This window comes from Delphinapterus leucas, unplaced genomic scaffold, assembly GCF_059928025.1.
Source record: "Delphinapterus leucas isolate spDelLeu-1000000601 "Yukka" unplaced genomic scaffold, BTC_Dleu_Yukka2 spDelLeu_asBTCV2_sq25, whole genome shotgun sequence".
Taxonomy (NCBI): domain Eukaryota; kingdom Metazoa; phylum Chordata; class Mammalia; order Artiodactyla; family Monodontidae; genus Delphinapterus; species Delphinapterus leucas.
Genome location: NW_028322234.1, coordinates 7,787,117 through 7,802,952, shown reverse-complemented (window position 1 = coordinate 7,802,952; position 15,836 = coordinate 7,787,117). Strand labels below are relative to the sequence as shown.

The following is a 15,836-nucleotide window of genomic DNA, read 5'->3' as shown; positions in this document are numbered from 1 at the left end:
AAAGGGAGAGGCCACAACAGTGAGAAGCCCGCGTACCACAAGGAAAAAAAAAAAAAAAAATGGGCAAAGTAACACAAAAATACTAATTAGAAAAGATATACGTACCCTTATGTTCATTTCCACACTATTTACAATAGCCAAGATATGGGAACAAAGTAAGTGCCCAATGATGGATGAATGGATAAAGAAAATGTTTTATACATATCTATTTATACACACACACACACACACACACACACACACACACAGTACAACTCAGCCATAAAAAAAGAATGAAGTCCTGCCATTTGAGACAACATAAATGGATATGAGAGTGTTATGCTATGTCAAAAAAGTCAGATGGAAAAAAACAAATACCATATGATTTCCCTCATATGTGGAATCTAAAAAAAAAAAAAAAGAAGAACAAACAAAATAAAATAAAAACTCATCGATACAGAGAATAGATTAGTGGTTACCAGAGGGAGAGGGAAAGGGGGTTGGGGGTGGACAAAATGGGTGAAGGGGTCAACTGTATGGTGATGCATGGTAACTAGACTTGTGTTGGTGATCACTCTGCAGTGTACACAGATGTTGAACTACAATGCTGTATGCTTGAAACTTACATTAAAAAAAAAATAAAATGGGCAAAGGACCCAAATAGATATCTCTCCAAAGAAAATATACAAATGGCCAACATGTGCATGAAAAGATGTTCAACATCACTAATCATTAGGGAAATGCAAATCAAAACCACAATGAGATACCACCTCACATCCACAAGGATGGCTATAATCAAAAAGCCATAAAATAAAAAGTACTGGTGAGGATGTGAAAAAATTGGAACCTTTGTGCACTGTTGGCGGGAATGTGCAGCCGCTGTGGAAAACAGTGTGGAGGTTCCTGAAAAAATTAAACACAGGATGGCCACATGATTCAGCAATCCCACTTTCGGGTATACACCCCCCCAAAAAGTGGCAGCAGGGATTCGAACAGATATTTGTACAGCCATGTTCAGAGCAGCATTATTCACAACGGCCAAAAGGTGGAAGCAACCCAAGTGTCCAATAAATGGATAAACAAATGTGGTCCATCCATACAATGAAATATTATTCAAGCTTAAAAACGAAGGAAATTCTGACATATGCTACACCACAGACAAACCTTGAGGACATTATGCTAAGTAAAATAAGCTAGTCACAAAAGGACAAATATTATGAGTCAGTCCATTTACACGAGGCCCCTAGAGTAGTCAAATTCACAGAGACAGAAGGTGTTTAATATGGGAAGAGAGTTTCGGTTTTGCAAGATGAAAAGAGTTCCAGAGATGGATGGTGGGGACGGTAGCACCACAATGTGAATGTACTTAATGCCCCCGAACTTAAAAATGGTTGAGATGGTAAACCATTACGTGTATTTTCCCACTTTATTTATTTACTTATTTGGCCACGTCACGTGACTTGCGGGATCCTAGTTCCCTGACCAAGGATCAAACCCGGGCCCGGGCAGTGAAAGTGCTGAGTCCTAACCACTGGACCGCCAGGAAATTCCCTCCCACAGTTTGTAAAAAGGAAAAATACAAAAAGAAAATTAGCATTTCACTCCTATGGAATTCCTGCCAAAAACACACCACCGTAACCCAATGGCAAGAAAACAAGACAAACCGCCCTGAATGACATTCCACAAAAAGACTGAGCAGTTCTCTTCAAGAGGTGAAGGTCATGGACATTGAGGAAACCCTGAGCATCATGGATTGGAGGAGACTGAGGTGACCCAACGACTAAATGCAACGTGGGAGCCTGGACAGAACCTAGGCCCAAAAAAGGTCACTGAGGGACATCTGGGAAAATCCAAACGCATACAGGAGTCTAGCTGATAGGCCTGTGACAATGCTGCTGTCCTGGTCCTGTGACGCCGTTCATGGTGAGGGGCTATGGAAACTGTACTGTCTTTGCAACTTTTCACTAAATCTAAAACTCTCTCAAAAGAAAAAGTGAAAAGAAATGAATATCCCTCCCCCCCAATAAAACTGAACAGACAATTCCTAAACTGTCTCTTGGCATCTGTCACATGTCAAGCCAGGGCACATGGGTGCAAAGTGTAAGACCCTGTCCCATGGGGCACCCTGATGCCCCCCGGCACGAGGCTAAGCGCTTAGGGTGGGCACGTCATCTAATCTGTACAACTCTACACGTGGGAAAACTGAGGCACAAGAGGAGGAGTCATTTGGGGGAAGCCGGCAGAGGCAGGGCTTTGAGCCCCAATAATAGCCACTTAGACTTGCAGGGTGGGGGCGTCGCCATGGGGCGGGCTCTTGGGCACAAGTGACCCCCAGAAGGCCCCTGCTACTGACCCTCAGGGCTCCTCCCTCTGCATCTGTTGAGCCAGCAGGGATGAAATTAGCATCTCCTTGGCACCTTGGCTGCTGGGCCCATAAATCACTCCTGAGGCTGTGCATTGATTCTGCGATGATTTAATGAGCCGCTCCCATCCTAATTACAGCTATCAAAGCCCTCCCGCTTGGGAGGACAGAAGGAATCAAGGCAGCACAATGCTCATGGGTACAAAAGGACCCACGGAGGAGGGCCGCAGGAGTTTGTCTCTTCTGAACTTGATCACTGAACTTGATCTCAATGTGAGAGAGGCTCTTTAGCCGGCAGGGCATGGACACAGCAGCCCCCTGGACGTTCCGGCAGGGCGGACAGATCTCGGTCTTTGTGGGGCATGCTCCACCCACCCCACCCCCCCCCGCCGGTGTCCCCAGCCCGAGGACTGGCCAGCCCTGCAGAGCCAGCCCTGGGCACTCTGCCTGGCTGGGCTGACACTTCCTCCCTGAGATTTCCAGGCGAATGACCAGCTGGCATGCACCCACCCACCCTCCGCGCCCAGGTGAGCTGTTGTCAGATGCACGGAGGAAAAGGGAAGTGCTTTGGGTTTTCTGTTTTCAATCCTCATCAAAGTTTTGAGACATAAACAATTTCTTTTATTACTGAAAAAAAAAAAAAGTGTGGCAGGGTATGTCCCTGCAGCCCCAGCTGGCAGGGAAGGGCACACCTCAAAAGCTGTCACAGGGCTTCTCCCGTCATGAGCGTCCTTGCGGGAGCAGGGCAACTCAGGAGGGACCACCGAGCTCCCAGGCTGGATCCAGGAACAGAGGCTCAAATGCTCAACAGCCAACAAGGGAAAAGATCTGTCCTTCACAGCAGAGACTGACCCCTCCGGATAGAATGCCGTGCCCCGGCTTTGGGGTGAAACCCCTGTGACCAGTGGGGTGTCAGGATGGGACCACCTGACAGAGAAGAAAGTTCACATAGGAAATTAGGACTCAAGGTCTCTTCTCTGCTGCAGAAATGCCTTTCCTCATTATGGGGGCCACCAGAGCATAAAGTGAAAGCTATTTAATATAAACCTCCCCCATCCCCACCCTGGGGAATCAGATTCCCGATTCTTGGGTGAAAGAACTTCTGCCAAGTCAGCAAGTCCTGGTCTGTAAGGAGTCAGCGTTCATTCCCTCAGCACCCACCACCCCTTGGGGATGCCTGCCCTGGCTCCCTCCCAGGGGACTAGTCCACCCCAGACCGCTGCATCCCCTGCCCTCACTCTCCCCAGGCCTGTGCCCATATGGTGGCTGGAGGGATCTTTGCTAAACCTACATCGCACATCACTGCCCTGCTCATAACCTTTCTGGAGCACCCCACCACCCCAGAATCGGACTCTGACCCCTCACGGGGGCCCATGACACATCACCCACGGAGTTCGGCCGGGCCAGGCTCTCCCCCAAAACAGGCCTCACATCCCCCAATCCCATGGCTCACCCTTGTGCCTCGGGGCTCAGCCCAAACGCCACCTCCACCAAAGGGCCCCCCTACTCCCATCCCATTTCACTCTCTCAGAGCCATGACTTTGGGGCCAGGGACCAGCTGGCTGCTGGCATGGTTTCCCCACCTGTTCTGCAAGGTATCCCCAGGGCCCAGCACAAAGTAGGTGCTCAATAAATACTGACTGAAGGACTAGACTTTCCAGTCCAAACCCCGGCCACTGCAGGGAGACCTCATTGGGGGGCCCGGTGCTTCCTACGTTCCCCAGCCCAGGGTACCTGCAGGGCCGAACAGGCACCACGCTGCCCCAGGCCCGCCCTCCAGAGCCCACAGGGGTCTGCCAGTCCGCTCCAGACCGCTGCATAGTCAATACAAACTCCAAGTTTCTCCCTCAAACTGTTCAGAAAACTGTAGCTCTGGGAAGATCCTACTACCCACCTGGCTCTGTAGCCACTCGGCACCCGGTACACATTCCCAGATGGAAAACGGGACCCCACGCCACATTCCCACTACTTAAGGGGAGAAGCCTGACTGTGCGGTGGGAAACTGGCCCTTTTAGAGGACACTTGCACCCAGAAGATTCTAAACTGAACTAGAGATAGGCCTGCCCTCAGGGGGGTCACAGTCCAGTATCTGCTTAGTGCCTGTTGAAAACCCACTCTGTGCCTGCTGAATGTCTGCTGTGTCCACTCCATGCCTGCTGCCAAGCGCCTGCTGGGCACCTGCTGGGTACACCCTGTGTGCCTGCTGAATGCCTGCTGTGCACCCACCGATGGTTCACTCTGTGTCTGCTGAGCACCTGCTGGGTATACTGGGTACCTGCTGAGCAGGAGCTGAGTGTCTGCTGAATGCCTGCCATTTGCCCACCCAGTGCCGCTGAGTACCGCCGTGCGTTCACTGTGCACACGCCTCCAGAATCCTAGCAGCAGCAAGCACGCAGCAAGCATCTACATGCGAGCCCCATTCCGGACACGCTACCTGGGTTAACCCGTCTATGTCTCACCACAAGCCTATGAGGCAGACGCCACTGTGACCCCCGCTTCTCCGAGAGGGAGAAGAGCCCAGAGGGGACTCCCAGGTCTAAACTCACGCAGGAGGAAGCAGGGAGAAGCCCAGCAGCATGGTCTCAAGCTGGGCGCCAGGTGCTACAGGACCCCCTCACCCCAAGCACTTTCTCCCCTCCACGCCCATCTGAGAACCCTGAGGAGGAAGCCCCGGCCGCGCCTCATTTCCAACTGGCAAATAATAAATATTGACTCTCTCTGAATCCTTGGCCCGAGAGGCAAGCAGTGGCTTCCTTGTTTGCGCACCTGGACCCCCAGCCAGCCAGCGGCACCAGAGCCACCCCTGGCCAGGGCAGGGCACACCCACCTCTGCTCTGGGGTAGGGCTGGACATGGTGGAGGGAGGGAGGTGAGGAGAGGGGGTCAGAGACGCCCCAGCCAGAAATGGGGGGCTAATCCATCCTACAAGCTCCAAGATGAGGTGAGACTCTCCCATCCCCACCCCTTTCTCACTGGTTCCCCCACCTCGCTCTCCTTCCTGCTCACCTCTGAGTAAACCCTGTCATTATTACCTCTGAAATGTCCCAAATCGGCCTTCCCTCTGTCCTCACCGGTGCAGAGCCCAAGGTGCTACAGTCCCCTCCCTGCTGCAGGGGGCTCAGAGACAGACACACAGGTGGGGCAGGCACAGGGAGGAACACAATGAACGCCTGATTTGCAAAACACCATGGATGACCGCCATGGTCATCAACAGATGTACATGAATCGAAGCTCAGCCTCCAACAGGGTCCCTTATGGCTGCATTAAGAAAAATGTGGGCCCCAGATTCAGACACAGGGTCAATCCCAGCACCTCCACACACAGCAAACCACGTGACCTGTCATGCATTGGTCTCTCATCTGTGCACCAGGGGAAGCAACAGGCTCTTTCTCAGGGTGACCGCCACCACTTGCTGGGTGTACGCACCTGGGCTCTAGCAAGCATGGCCCCTGCCACTCCCGCACCTTCGTGTCACTCACGTCACCATCCTGCTGGAACCTTCCATGACACCCCATGGCCCATAAACAGGGCCTGGCCTAGGGCCCTCCATCACCCGCCCCGCCTCCCTCCCCAGCCCTCTGCCCGTGCAGTCTATGCTCCTCAAGCCCTTCCCTCCACGCACAGGGTTCCAGCAGCCTGGAAGGCTCTGCCCCACCCCAACCGGCTGGCCAACTCCCAGAGCCGCATGAGACAGGGGAAAACGTGTGGTGACCTGGGTCTGTCCAAAGGGGTCAAATCCCAGCTCTTCCACCTCGAATGTTCTGTGACATTTGCTCTCTGAGCCGTGGTTTCCCCCTCAGTAAACCCGGGAGGATGCCATCAGCTGCCTGGGGTGTTGATATGTCGCCAGGCTCAAGGTCTGCACCTCAAGGAACCGGGGGCCTCTACCGACCCCTTCTCGCCTGCACAATCCTGGCACGCGGGGGAGCACAGGAGCAGGGCTTCTCAGCCTCGGCACCCACCGACATCAGGGGCCTTGTGCACACTGCAGGGTGTTGAGCAGCATCCCTGGTCTCCGTTCACCAGATGCCAGGAACACCCACCGCCCCAAGTCATGACAACCCAAGATGTCCCCAGATGTTGCCAAATGCCCGCAGAGGCAGAACCGGCCGGGGTGAGCACCCTGTAGCACCCATTTTTGACACTTCCCCACCACTGCACTCGGGCCGGTCTCTACCCAGGCCAGACCCCACCCCTGACATCCGCATGGCATTTTCCAGAGGGTCCCTGTTTAAAAAGAAATCCCCACAGCACCAAGGACTCTGAATCCCAACCCCTGAGGCACCAGTACCCTGTCTCACGGAACAGCACGGAAGGTAGCCTGTACCACTGAGCTGACACCAGAAGCTCCCGGCGCCGAGAGCGGCAGAGGAGGCCCAGCACTCAGGCTTCGGGACGCCCGCAACAGCCCAATTCTGACCCAGAGTAACCTAAGTGACCCCGAGCAGGACCAGAAGGCCCACTGCATGGACAAGAGTCACCTGGCACTCTGCCCCCGAGCCAGCCTTGGGGACAGTGACAGCAGAACCCTCCCTGGTGGTACGGACCAACAATTACCACCAGGCCACCAACCAAGGGCCAGACAGCCCACTTACCCCTCTGACAGAGGCCAACCCTATCCCTCCACCTGGCACAGCCCTGGTGACCCCGGTGTCCGGACCTCCCAGCAAGGCCCACATGGCAGGGTCCTCAGATCCCCACTCAGAACTCAGGTCCCCACCCAGACCTCCAGAAGCAGGATCTTGGGGGAGCCCAGAGTCTGCATCCTTTAGTTCCAAGGTGGTTCAGAGACCCCCAAGAGTGTCAGAACCACTGCCCACCATCCTCCCAACCTTCCTTGTTGCTCTTGGTCAGTGGGGCTCAAACTGTGGGTGACAGCCATTGGCCCAGGGCCAGCAAACTCCTGTAAAGAGCCAGATGGTAGATATCTCCACCTCTTTAAGCCATCAGGTCTCTGCGGCAATGACTCAACTGCCACAGACAAGGCATGAATGAATGGGCGTGGCTGTGTTCTAATAAAACTTTATTTACAAAAAACAGGTGTAGCTGGCTGAGCCCTGGATTACTGGGCTATGAAACCAATTCAGTGGGTCCCTGGCATTTTATAATAAACAGAAGGGAACCAATTATATCAACTTTGCACACACACAGGGAGGGCTGGACTCCTTGGAGAAATCTGTTTCAATTGTATGTTTGTTGGTGGCTGCTGTTATGACACGAAACACAAATTTCTAACAGTGGGTCACAGTCAAGGAAATGAGTAGGCAGCCTCGGAACTAAGGCCTCAGCTTCCATGCCTGTCCCTCAGCCAGTGACACCCTCCCCTCACCCAGCCACAGACACCCCTGGTTCCACACCTACTGCAGGTCCAGCAAGCCCTCCTGGATTCCCCGGAGCAGGTGGGCCCCAGCACCGCACACCCTGAGCACCGGCCACCACCTGGTGAGTCAATATGCCTGGCAATTCCACTCCCGGGCATGTGCCCACAAGGTGAAAACAAGGGCTTGTGCAAATACTTGCACACACATGTTCACAGCAGCACCATTCATGACAGTGAGAAAGTGGAAACAGGCCATATACCCATCAACAGGTAACAGATAAACTAAATGTGGTCCATCCACACAACGGAATATTATTTGGCCACAGAAAGGAATGACACTCTGACACATGCTACGAAGTGGATGAACCTCAAAAACATCATGCTGAGTGAAAGAAGCCAAACACAAAAGGCCACATGTCGTATGGACCCATTTACATGAAATGTCCAGACACGCCAATCCATAGAGACAGAAAGTAGATTAGTGGTTGCCAGGAGATGGGGGAGGGGAGGATAGGGAGTGACTGCTAATGGGGACGGGATCTCCTTCTGGGGCGATGGAAATGTTCTGATACTAGACAGAGGTGATGGTTGTACAACACTGTGAATGTGCTAAATGCCACCGAAATGTGTATTAAAATGGTTCATTTTATGTGAATTTCACGTCAATTTTTTAAAGGCTTTTTTTTCAAAAAAAAGGTCACTCCGCATGGTTCCCGGGCTGGCCGTGAGCTTTAGGAGGGCTCTCTACACAGGACCCCGGGCTGGCAGGGCCACTCAGCAGTTCCCTATGGGAACAGAACCAGGGCTCTCCAAGAAAGCCTCCTTCCAAATGACAACTGGACCAATTAACCCAGAAGCGTGTCCCGTGCCAGCCACAGAGACTTCGGCACCCAGTCTGATCTAGACCATGGCTTTTATGGGAAAAGAGCCATGGGCATTGCACAAAGGTGTGTGTGATGGTGTCCCAAGGCCGCCGCCTCCAAGACGAGGACAATTAGTGACAGGAAATATGGAGTCCAGGGTCCAAGTGTCATGGGAGAAACAGGGGCGTGGTTGGAGAAACTGAGTCACGTTTCGGAAAAACCAAGGCCCACATGGGGCCAAGCAGGCTCTGGTGAGCTACTGAAGGTTCTAGTTTGTGTTCTTACTTCCTTGTTTCCGACACAGCGCGTGTGCTCATCCCAGAGCTACACGTCAGTTCTGCCTCTTCCCAGCTGGGATGCAGCACTGGGCCTCAGCTTGCCCATCGGCACAATGGCAAAGACGACCCTCCTCTCCGGTAGGAGGGGCTGAGCAACAAGAATGGGGTTGAGTGAAAGCCACACGGTGCCCAGCAGGGGGCAGGACCCGAGAGTGCAAAGGACAGACTTTACCCCTGACCACACTGTGACCATACTCTTGGTCAGCTCCTGACAAGATGCCCCCTCCTGCCCCAGGACCCTTGCTCTAGCTGCTGTTTCTCAGGCTTGTTCACCATCACCACCAGGCCCAGTACAGAGCGAGAGTCCCCAGTTCCTGACAATGGGTGTGTGACGGGTCCACTCAAGGCCTCGAGGGGAACATGACCTGTCAGAGAAGGACAGATGTGCACATCTGCAGACAACCCTCAGGCCCACCGTCCCGAAGCGGGTTCCGCATGGTACTTGGACTCTGCAGGCTCTGTCTCAGCCCAGGGGAGAGTGTCCCGGGGATGCCATCACAAATGACCGCCAAAGGCGGGAGCGGGGGGGGGGTGCATAAAACAACACAAATTCATTTTTGCACAGCTCGGGAGGCCAGACATCCAAAATCGAGGTGTCGGCAGGGCCACATTCCCTCTGGAGGCCCTAGGGGAGGATCCTCCCTTGCCTCTTCCAGCTTCTGGGGGCTCCACGCATCCCTGGCTCGTGGCTGCAACACTCCAATCTCTGCCTCCGTCATACATGGCCTCTCATATGTGAGTCCGGGTCTTCTCTTTTCGTGAGGACGCCAGTCACCTGACCACCCTAAATCCAGGACAACGTCATCTTGAGATCCTTACCCTACTCACAGCTGCAGAGACCTTTTTTCCAAATAAGGTCAGAGTCACAGGTTCTGGGAGTCAGGATGTGGGCATATCTTCTTAGGGGCCCCCATTCAACCTATTATTGGGTGTGGCAGATCACAAGCTGGAGAGCACTGAGACTGCTGGGGCTTTCTGGAGGTGGGGTACAGTGTACCCCATCCTCTCAGCAGAGCAGCTCGGCGAGTCCTGCGTGCGTGTGTGTGTGTTAAGGCTGCAGATGGCACCAGACACTTGAAGCAGCCGGCACAGAGGCAAATGGTGCCAAAGCCCAGGATGGAGGCCAGGACTGGGGGCGGCCTCCACGCTCAGCTAACCCGAGCCCCCGCTGCACGGTGCCTGCGGCCCAGAGGCCCGTTTTCCAACAGCCTGTGCAGAGCCACCCCCGTCACAGGGTAGGGCCGGGAGAACACCCTCCTTCAGCGCAGCCAGAGCTGGCAGCCCTGGCTGGGCCACCGTGGACTGCTTTGCACGCGGGCTTTTTCTGGCCCAGGTGCTGCTCCCTGGGATGCTCAGTGATCAGTTACAGGCAGAGCCTCCTGTGCCCTGAGCCCCCGGCAAGTGGGCGACACGCCCCCATCTCTTCCCCTCACCTCCCACATCCGGTCCACCCACACGTCCAGTCATCTCTGCTGGCAAAACCCACCACTCCGGCCACTGCCACGGCCACCTCCCTGCTCAAGCCACCTTCTCCATTCCCCAACCGGGATGCTACAGCGGCCTCGCACCATCTGCCTGCTTCCCTTCTCACCCCCTTGCCCACTCAGCTCACAGCCATCTTTGTAAGACACGAAGCGTCCTTGAATGATTAAATGGAGAGTTACCATTTGAGAGTGACCAGCAACTCCACTCCTCGGCATATACACCCAAGGGAAAGGAAGACCCGCATCCACACAAGCACTGGGACACAAACGTCCGCAGCAGCACTAGCCACAGTAGCCAAAAAGGTGGAAACAACCCGAGTGTCCACGGGTGAACAAATGAATACGCGAAATGCAGTGTATCCACACCATGGAGTATTATTCAGCCTTAAAGAGTCATGAAGTAATGGACAGCGGTGGCTACACGACACTGTAAACGTACTTAATACCACTGATCTGTACACTTATCAATGGTTAAGATGGTAAATTAGGGACTTCCCTGGTGGTCCAGTGGGTAAGACTCTGAGCTCCCAATGCAGGGGTCCTGGGTTTGATCCCTGGTCAGGGAACTAGATCCCGCATGCCGCAACTAAGAAGTCCGCACGCTGCAACTAAAGATCCCACATGTCGCAACGAAGATCCTGAGTGCCTCATCTAGGACCCGGCACAGCCAAAATAAATAAAATAAATACATAAATGTTAAAAAAAAAAAAGGTGGTAAACTGTATGTTTTGTATATTTTACCACAATTCTTAATAAAGAAAGGAAGAACTGATACACCCTACAATATGCATGAACCTCGGAAACATCACGCTGAGCGAAAAAAGTCAGACATAAAAAGCTACGTGTTATATGATTCCATTTATATGAAATGTCCAGAACAGGCAAATCCACAGAGACAGAAAGTAGATGAGTGGTTGCCAGGAGTGTGGGAGGGGGAATGGGGAGTGACTGCTAAGGGGACGGGGTTTCCTTCTGGGGTGATGGAAATGTTCTAAAATTGGTGATGGTTTCACAACTGTGTGAATATGCTAAAAACCACTGGATGGTACACTTTATTTATTTTTCTGGCCGTGCCGCGCGGCTTGAGGGATCTTAGTTCCCCGACCAGGGATTGAACCTGTGACCCCTGCAGTGGAAACTCGGAGTCTTAACCACTGGACCACCAGGGAAGTCCCCTAGATGGTACGCTTTTCTTTTTTTTTTTTTTTTTGGCTGCATTGGGTCTTCGTTGCTGCATGCAGGCTTTCTCTCTAGTTGGGGTGAGTGGGGGCTACGCTTCATTGAGGTGCGCTGGCTTCTCTTGGTGCGGAGCACTGGCTCTAGGCACACGGGCTTCACTAGTTGCGGTGTGTGGGCTCAGTAGTTGTGGCGCGTGGGCTCAGTAGTTGTGGTTCGCGGGCTCTGGAGTGCGTGCTCAGTAGTTGCGACGCACAGGCTTAGTTGCTCCGCGGCACGTGGGATCTTCCTGGGGCCAGGGCTGTCCCCTACATTGGCAGGCGGATTCTTAACCACTGTGCCACCAGGCAAGTCCCAGTACACTTTAAATGAGTGGTTTGAATGTATTGGGAATGATATCTTAATAAAGCTACTATAAAAACAAGCAAAGGATCAGGCCACTGACCATCACAAACCCTCCCAGGGCCCCTCCCTCAGGGGCCAGCCGCATCTCTCCTCTCTCTCCCTCAATATGCCAGCCTCAACCTCGCCAAGCCCTTCCCACCTCGGGGCCTCTGCGCCTGCCTCCCTCACAAGGGACACCCTTCCCCAGCATGGGGTGGGGGTGGGGGGCGCGGGGGCCTCTGTCTCACTGTCCAGGTGCCAGCCTCCCGCCCTAGCCAGTCCTAGCACATTGCTTTGCTTCTTCTCTTTGAGAGCATCGGCCTCATTTATCTGTAGCAATTCTCTCCTGTCTCCACTAAAACCATGCCGGCTCCCCAAGAGCGTGGTCCTCACATGCCTCATATGCTGCTGGCTCCCCAGTACCTAATACAGTCCCTGGGACGTGCTGGGCAAATAAAAATGTCATTTTGTGGAATAAGCAAGCTACCCTTGCTCACAGATCAGGATTCTGAGACCCAGAGAGGTTAAGAAACCTGCCCGAAGTCACACAGCTGAGCACCACAGCCCTCTCTGCACATCAGGCTGCCCAAGTCTGAGGACGAGAAAGGAGCATTCGTGCACTCACCTCTCTACACTGCGACACAAAAGTGGACGTCACACCCCATCCGCCACCCGAACTAGCCCTTGGGGTACCTGCCCCTGGGTGAAGTGACAGCATGGATCTACTCATCAGGCTCAACACCTGCTGACCGGCCTTTCACAAGGGAAGGCACTGCGGGTGCACCCATCACGACCAAGGGCTGTGCACAGACACACATCGACACGAGTGTCCCCGCTCGTTCCGGGAGTGGGCGTGCTGACCTGTGGAATTCCCCTGAGAAGAGCAGGTACCAACTTGGCCACGTCCCACCTGTTCTCAGGTGAAACGCTTGTGTCTACCGCAGGCGGAGGCAGCGCAGAAGGCTGCAGCCATGGGAGGGTGAGCAGGAGGGGACCCTGCATCAGGCGGGTTCACTCGCCTGCACCAGACACTGCTGATGTACCACGTGCCATGTGCAATAGCCGGAAAAGGCTGGGAAAGAGCTTGCCCATCCTGGTCTCAGGTGCAGGCAAAGCCACCAGCCTGCCCACAGTGGCACAGCCGTATTGGTGGGTGTGGAGTTTTGAACTATCTGCCCGGGTGCAAAGCTCGCACCCCTGCCCACACAGCGTTTCCTTCAAACTGAAGGTATCTCAGCCTTGACACTGCTGACACCTGGGGCCGGATCACTGTCTATGGTGGGAGCCGTCTATGCATCGTGGGGTGCATCCCTGCTCTCTACTCACTAGATGCCAGTAGCAGCCCTTCCCCTAGTCGAGACAACCAAAAATGTCATTGCCAAATGTCCCCTGAGGACAGAATCACCCCCAATAGAGAACACTGCTCTGTCTGTAAAAATCTAGTGTAAGTGCACCTCCGCCCAGGGCCCAAGCCCACCCTACCTCCCCAACTCCCGAAGTAAAGGAAGGCAACAGGGCGAGGGAGGAAAGAGATGGGAAACGGTTACCAGGGGCCGAGAGAACTGCTGTCTGCGAATCTTAAAAATCTTTTCTACATCCATCAACCAATGAATGGATAAACAAATGTGGTCCAGCCATACAAAGGAATACTACTCAGCCATAAAAAGGAAAGAAGCTTCCTGATACACACTACAATGTAGATGAACCTTGAAAACATTAGGCTGAGCGAAAGAAGACAGACACAAAAGGCCACATCTTGTATGATTCCATTTATATGACATGTCCAGAACAGGTAAATCCATAAAGACAGAAAACTTGGTGGCTGCCAGGGGCTGGGGGGAGGGGCAAATGAGAAGTGATTGCTAATGGGTGTGGAGTTTCTCTGAGGAATGATGAAAACATTCTGGAATTAGACAGTGGTGATGGTTGCACAACTCTGTAAATGTACTAAAAACCACTGAATTGTACACTTTAAACAAGTGAATTATATGGTACTATCTCAATAAAGTTGTTATTTTAAAGATATCTTTTCAACAACAATTCAAAAACAAACAGACAAAAAAACACCAATAATTCATTTCCAACCCTAAAGCAGAAACCAGGCCTTGGGTCATGAAGAACTGTCAAGAACCAGTGTGACCCCTTCTTCTTGTCACACCACATACATTTGACACCTACTGCATGCTAGCACACACTACATGCTGGAGACAAGATGAAGTGGACACTCCTGCACTCAGAAGCCCTGACGTATGGGCAACACTCAAGCTGCGTGCTTTCATTCATTCATTCATTCACCAACCACATCCTGAGCGAGGCCGCAAGCGGCTGGAGCAGGGACAAGCAGCACCTGGCCGACAGCGAGCACCCGACTGATATAGCTGAACAAATGCACGGAAATGAAGACACACATTCTAGTCTTAAGGTCATGATCTCAAAGAGAAACAAGCAACTAATTAAAAAGTAACGTCACCCCAAAAGCCCACCTGAGGAATCAGAAACTGAGGCTCACGGCATGGAGGTAGGTCTGCCTAGGCCAGTCAGATCGGACGCCAAATCCAGAAACCAGCGGGGTGGGTGTCTGCAGCTCCCACTCAACCCCTCCCCAAGGCCCCAGGGTACAGCACAGGGGTCCCATCGCTCTGCAGGATCGAAGCAGAGATTTACTGCCACCTGTGCAAAGCATGCTCCCCTCCCTGACCCACGAGGAAGGGCTTGCTAGACACACTCGACAAGGGAGGATACCGAGACCCAAGGAGCTTGGCACCTCACGGTGGTCGCCAGAGAGCTGGGGCCCAGAAGAAGGGCCAGGACCCCCAACCCCAGCCACAGCCAAGCCCCTGCTCCAGGCCTACAGCGGCTTCCCAGATGAGGTTAGCAGGTAACCGGGCCTGCTCCTGCACACCAAAAGCACCCAGCCATCTGAAGAACTGTCCCTCCATCCTGGTCCTGAGGGGCCAGGGGCCATCTGTGGCCAGCTGTACCTTGTCCTAGTGGGAGGAACATCACCTGGTCCCCACCATATGGGCTGCATGGGGAAGGGGCAGCTGTCTGCACTCCAAGCTCCAAGACAGCCCAATCTGCCTTCCTGATCCCGCCCAGGTCCCCACAGCGGAGGCCAGACCTTTCCCTCAGGTATCCAAAAGGGAGATACCTATCCCATCTCAGCTCTGCAAGTGGGGGTACCTGTCCTTCCCCCAACACTCAGGCAGTGAGTGCACAGGTGACAATGATGGAGAGACACCTGTCCCTTCAGGTAGCAATGGTGTGGGGGCAGCTGTCCCCCTCAGGTGCCAATGATATAGGAGCACCTATCCCCCTCCCCAGGTAACAGTGATGCTTGCAAGCAGCACCCAGTTCACACACCTCAGTATCACTGCCCTAGGTAGCAGTGATATAAAGGCACCTATCCCCCTCAGGTAGCAGTGTGGGGACACCTTTCCCCCCTCAGGTACCAATGATGTAATGGCACCTGTTCCCTCCATGTAGTAACGATGTAGAGACCCCTGCCCCTACAGGTAACAATGATGTAAAGACACCTGTCCCCCACTTCAGGTAGCAATGATGCAGGGACACCTTCACCCCTTCAGGTATCGATGATGTGGGGGCACCTGTCCCGCCCACGACGCCCGGGGCGTGGGGACACCTGTCCCCACGGGCCGAGCCAAGTCCCGCCCCCGCCGCGCGCGCCCCGCCCCCGCCGCGCGCCCCCCACCCCGTGCACGCGCCAGACACGCGCCCCCTGCCTCCCTCTCCGGCCCAGAGGGGTCGGCGCGGGCAGCCCCCTTACCCGCGCGGCCCGCGTCAGGCTCAGGTCCTTCATGACCTCCTCGAAAGCCGCCGTCTCCTCCGCTTGCTTCTGGTTGTGCAGGGCGATCTTCTCGCTGAATTTCCGCGGATTGTTCGAAGTCGCCATCTTCTCGCCGCCTCCTCC

The 15,836-nt window shown here is 53.9% G+C and overlaps 1 protein-coding gene across 8 annotated transcripts in view; it reads right to left on the bottom strand.

Moving 5' to 3' along the window:
- CRTC1 (CREB regulated transcription coactivator 1) overlaps positions 1 to 15,836 on the bottom strand; it is a 78,154-nt gene extending 62,318 nt beyond the window's left edge. For all 8 annotated transcript variants that reach the window (XM_022558839.3, XM_022558840.3, XM_089905309.1 and 5 more), the window contains exon 1: positions 15,693 to 15,836. In XM_022558839.3, the coding sequence (XP_022414547.1) occupies positions 15,693 to 15,818 (126 nt within the window). In that variant the 5' untranslated portion in view covers positions 15,819 to 15,836. The remainder of the gene's footprint in view (positions 1 to 15,692) is intronic.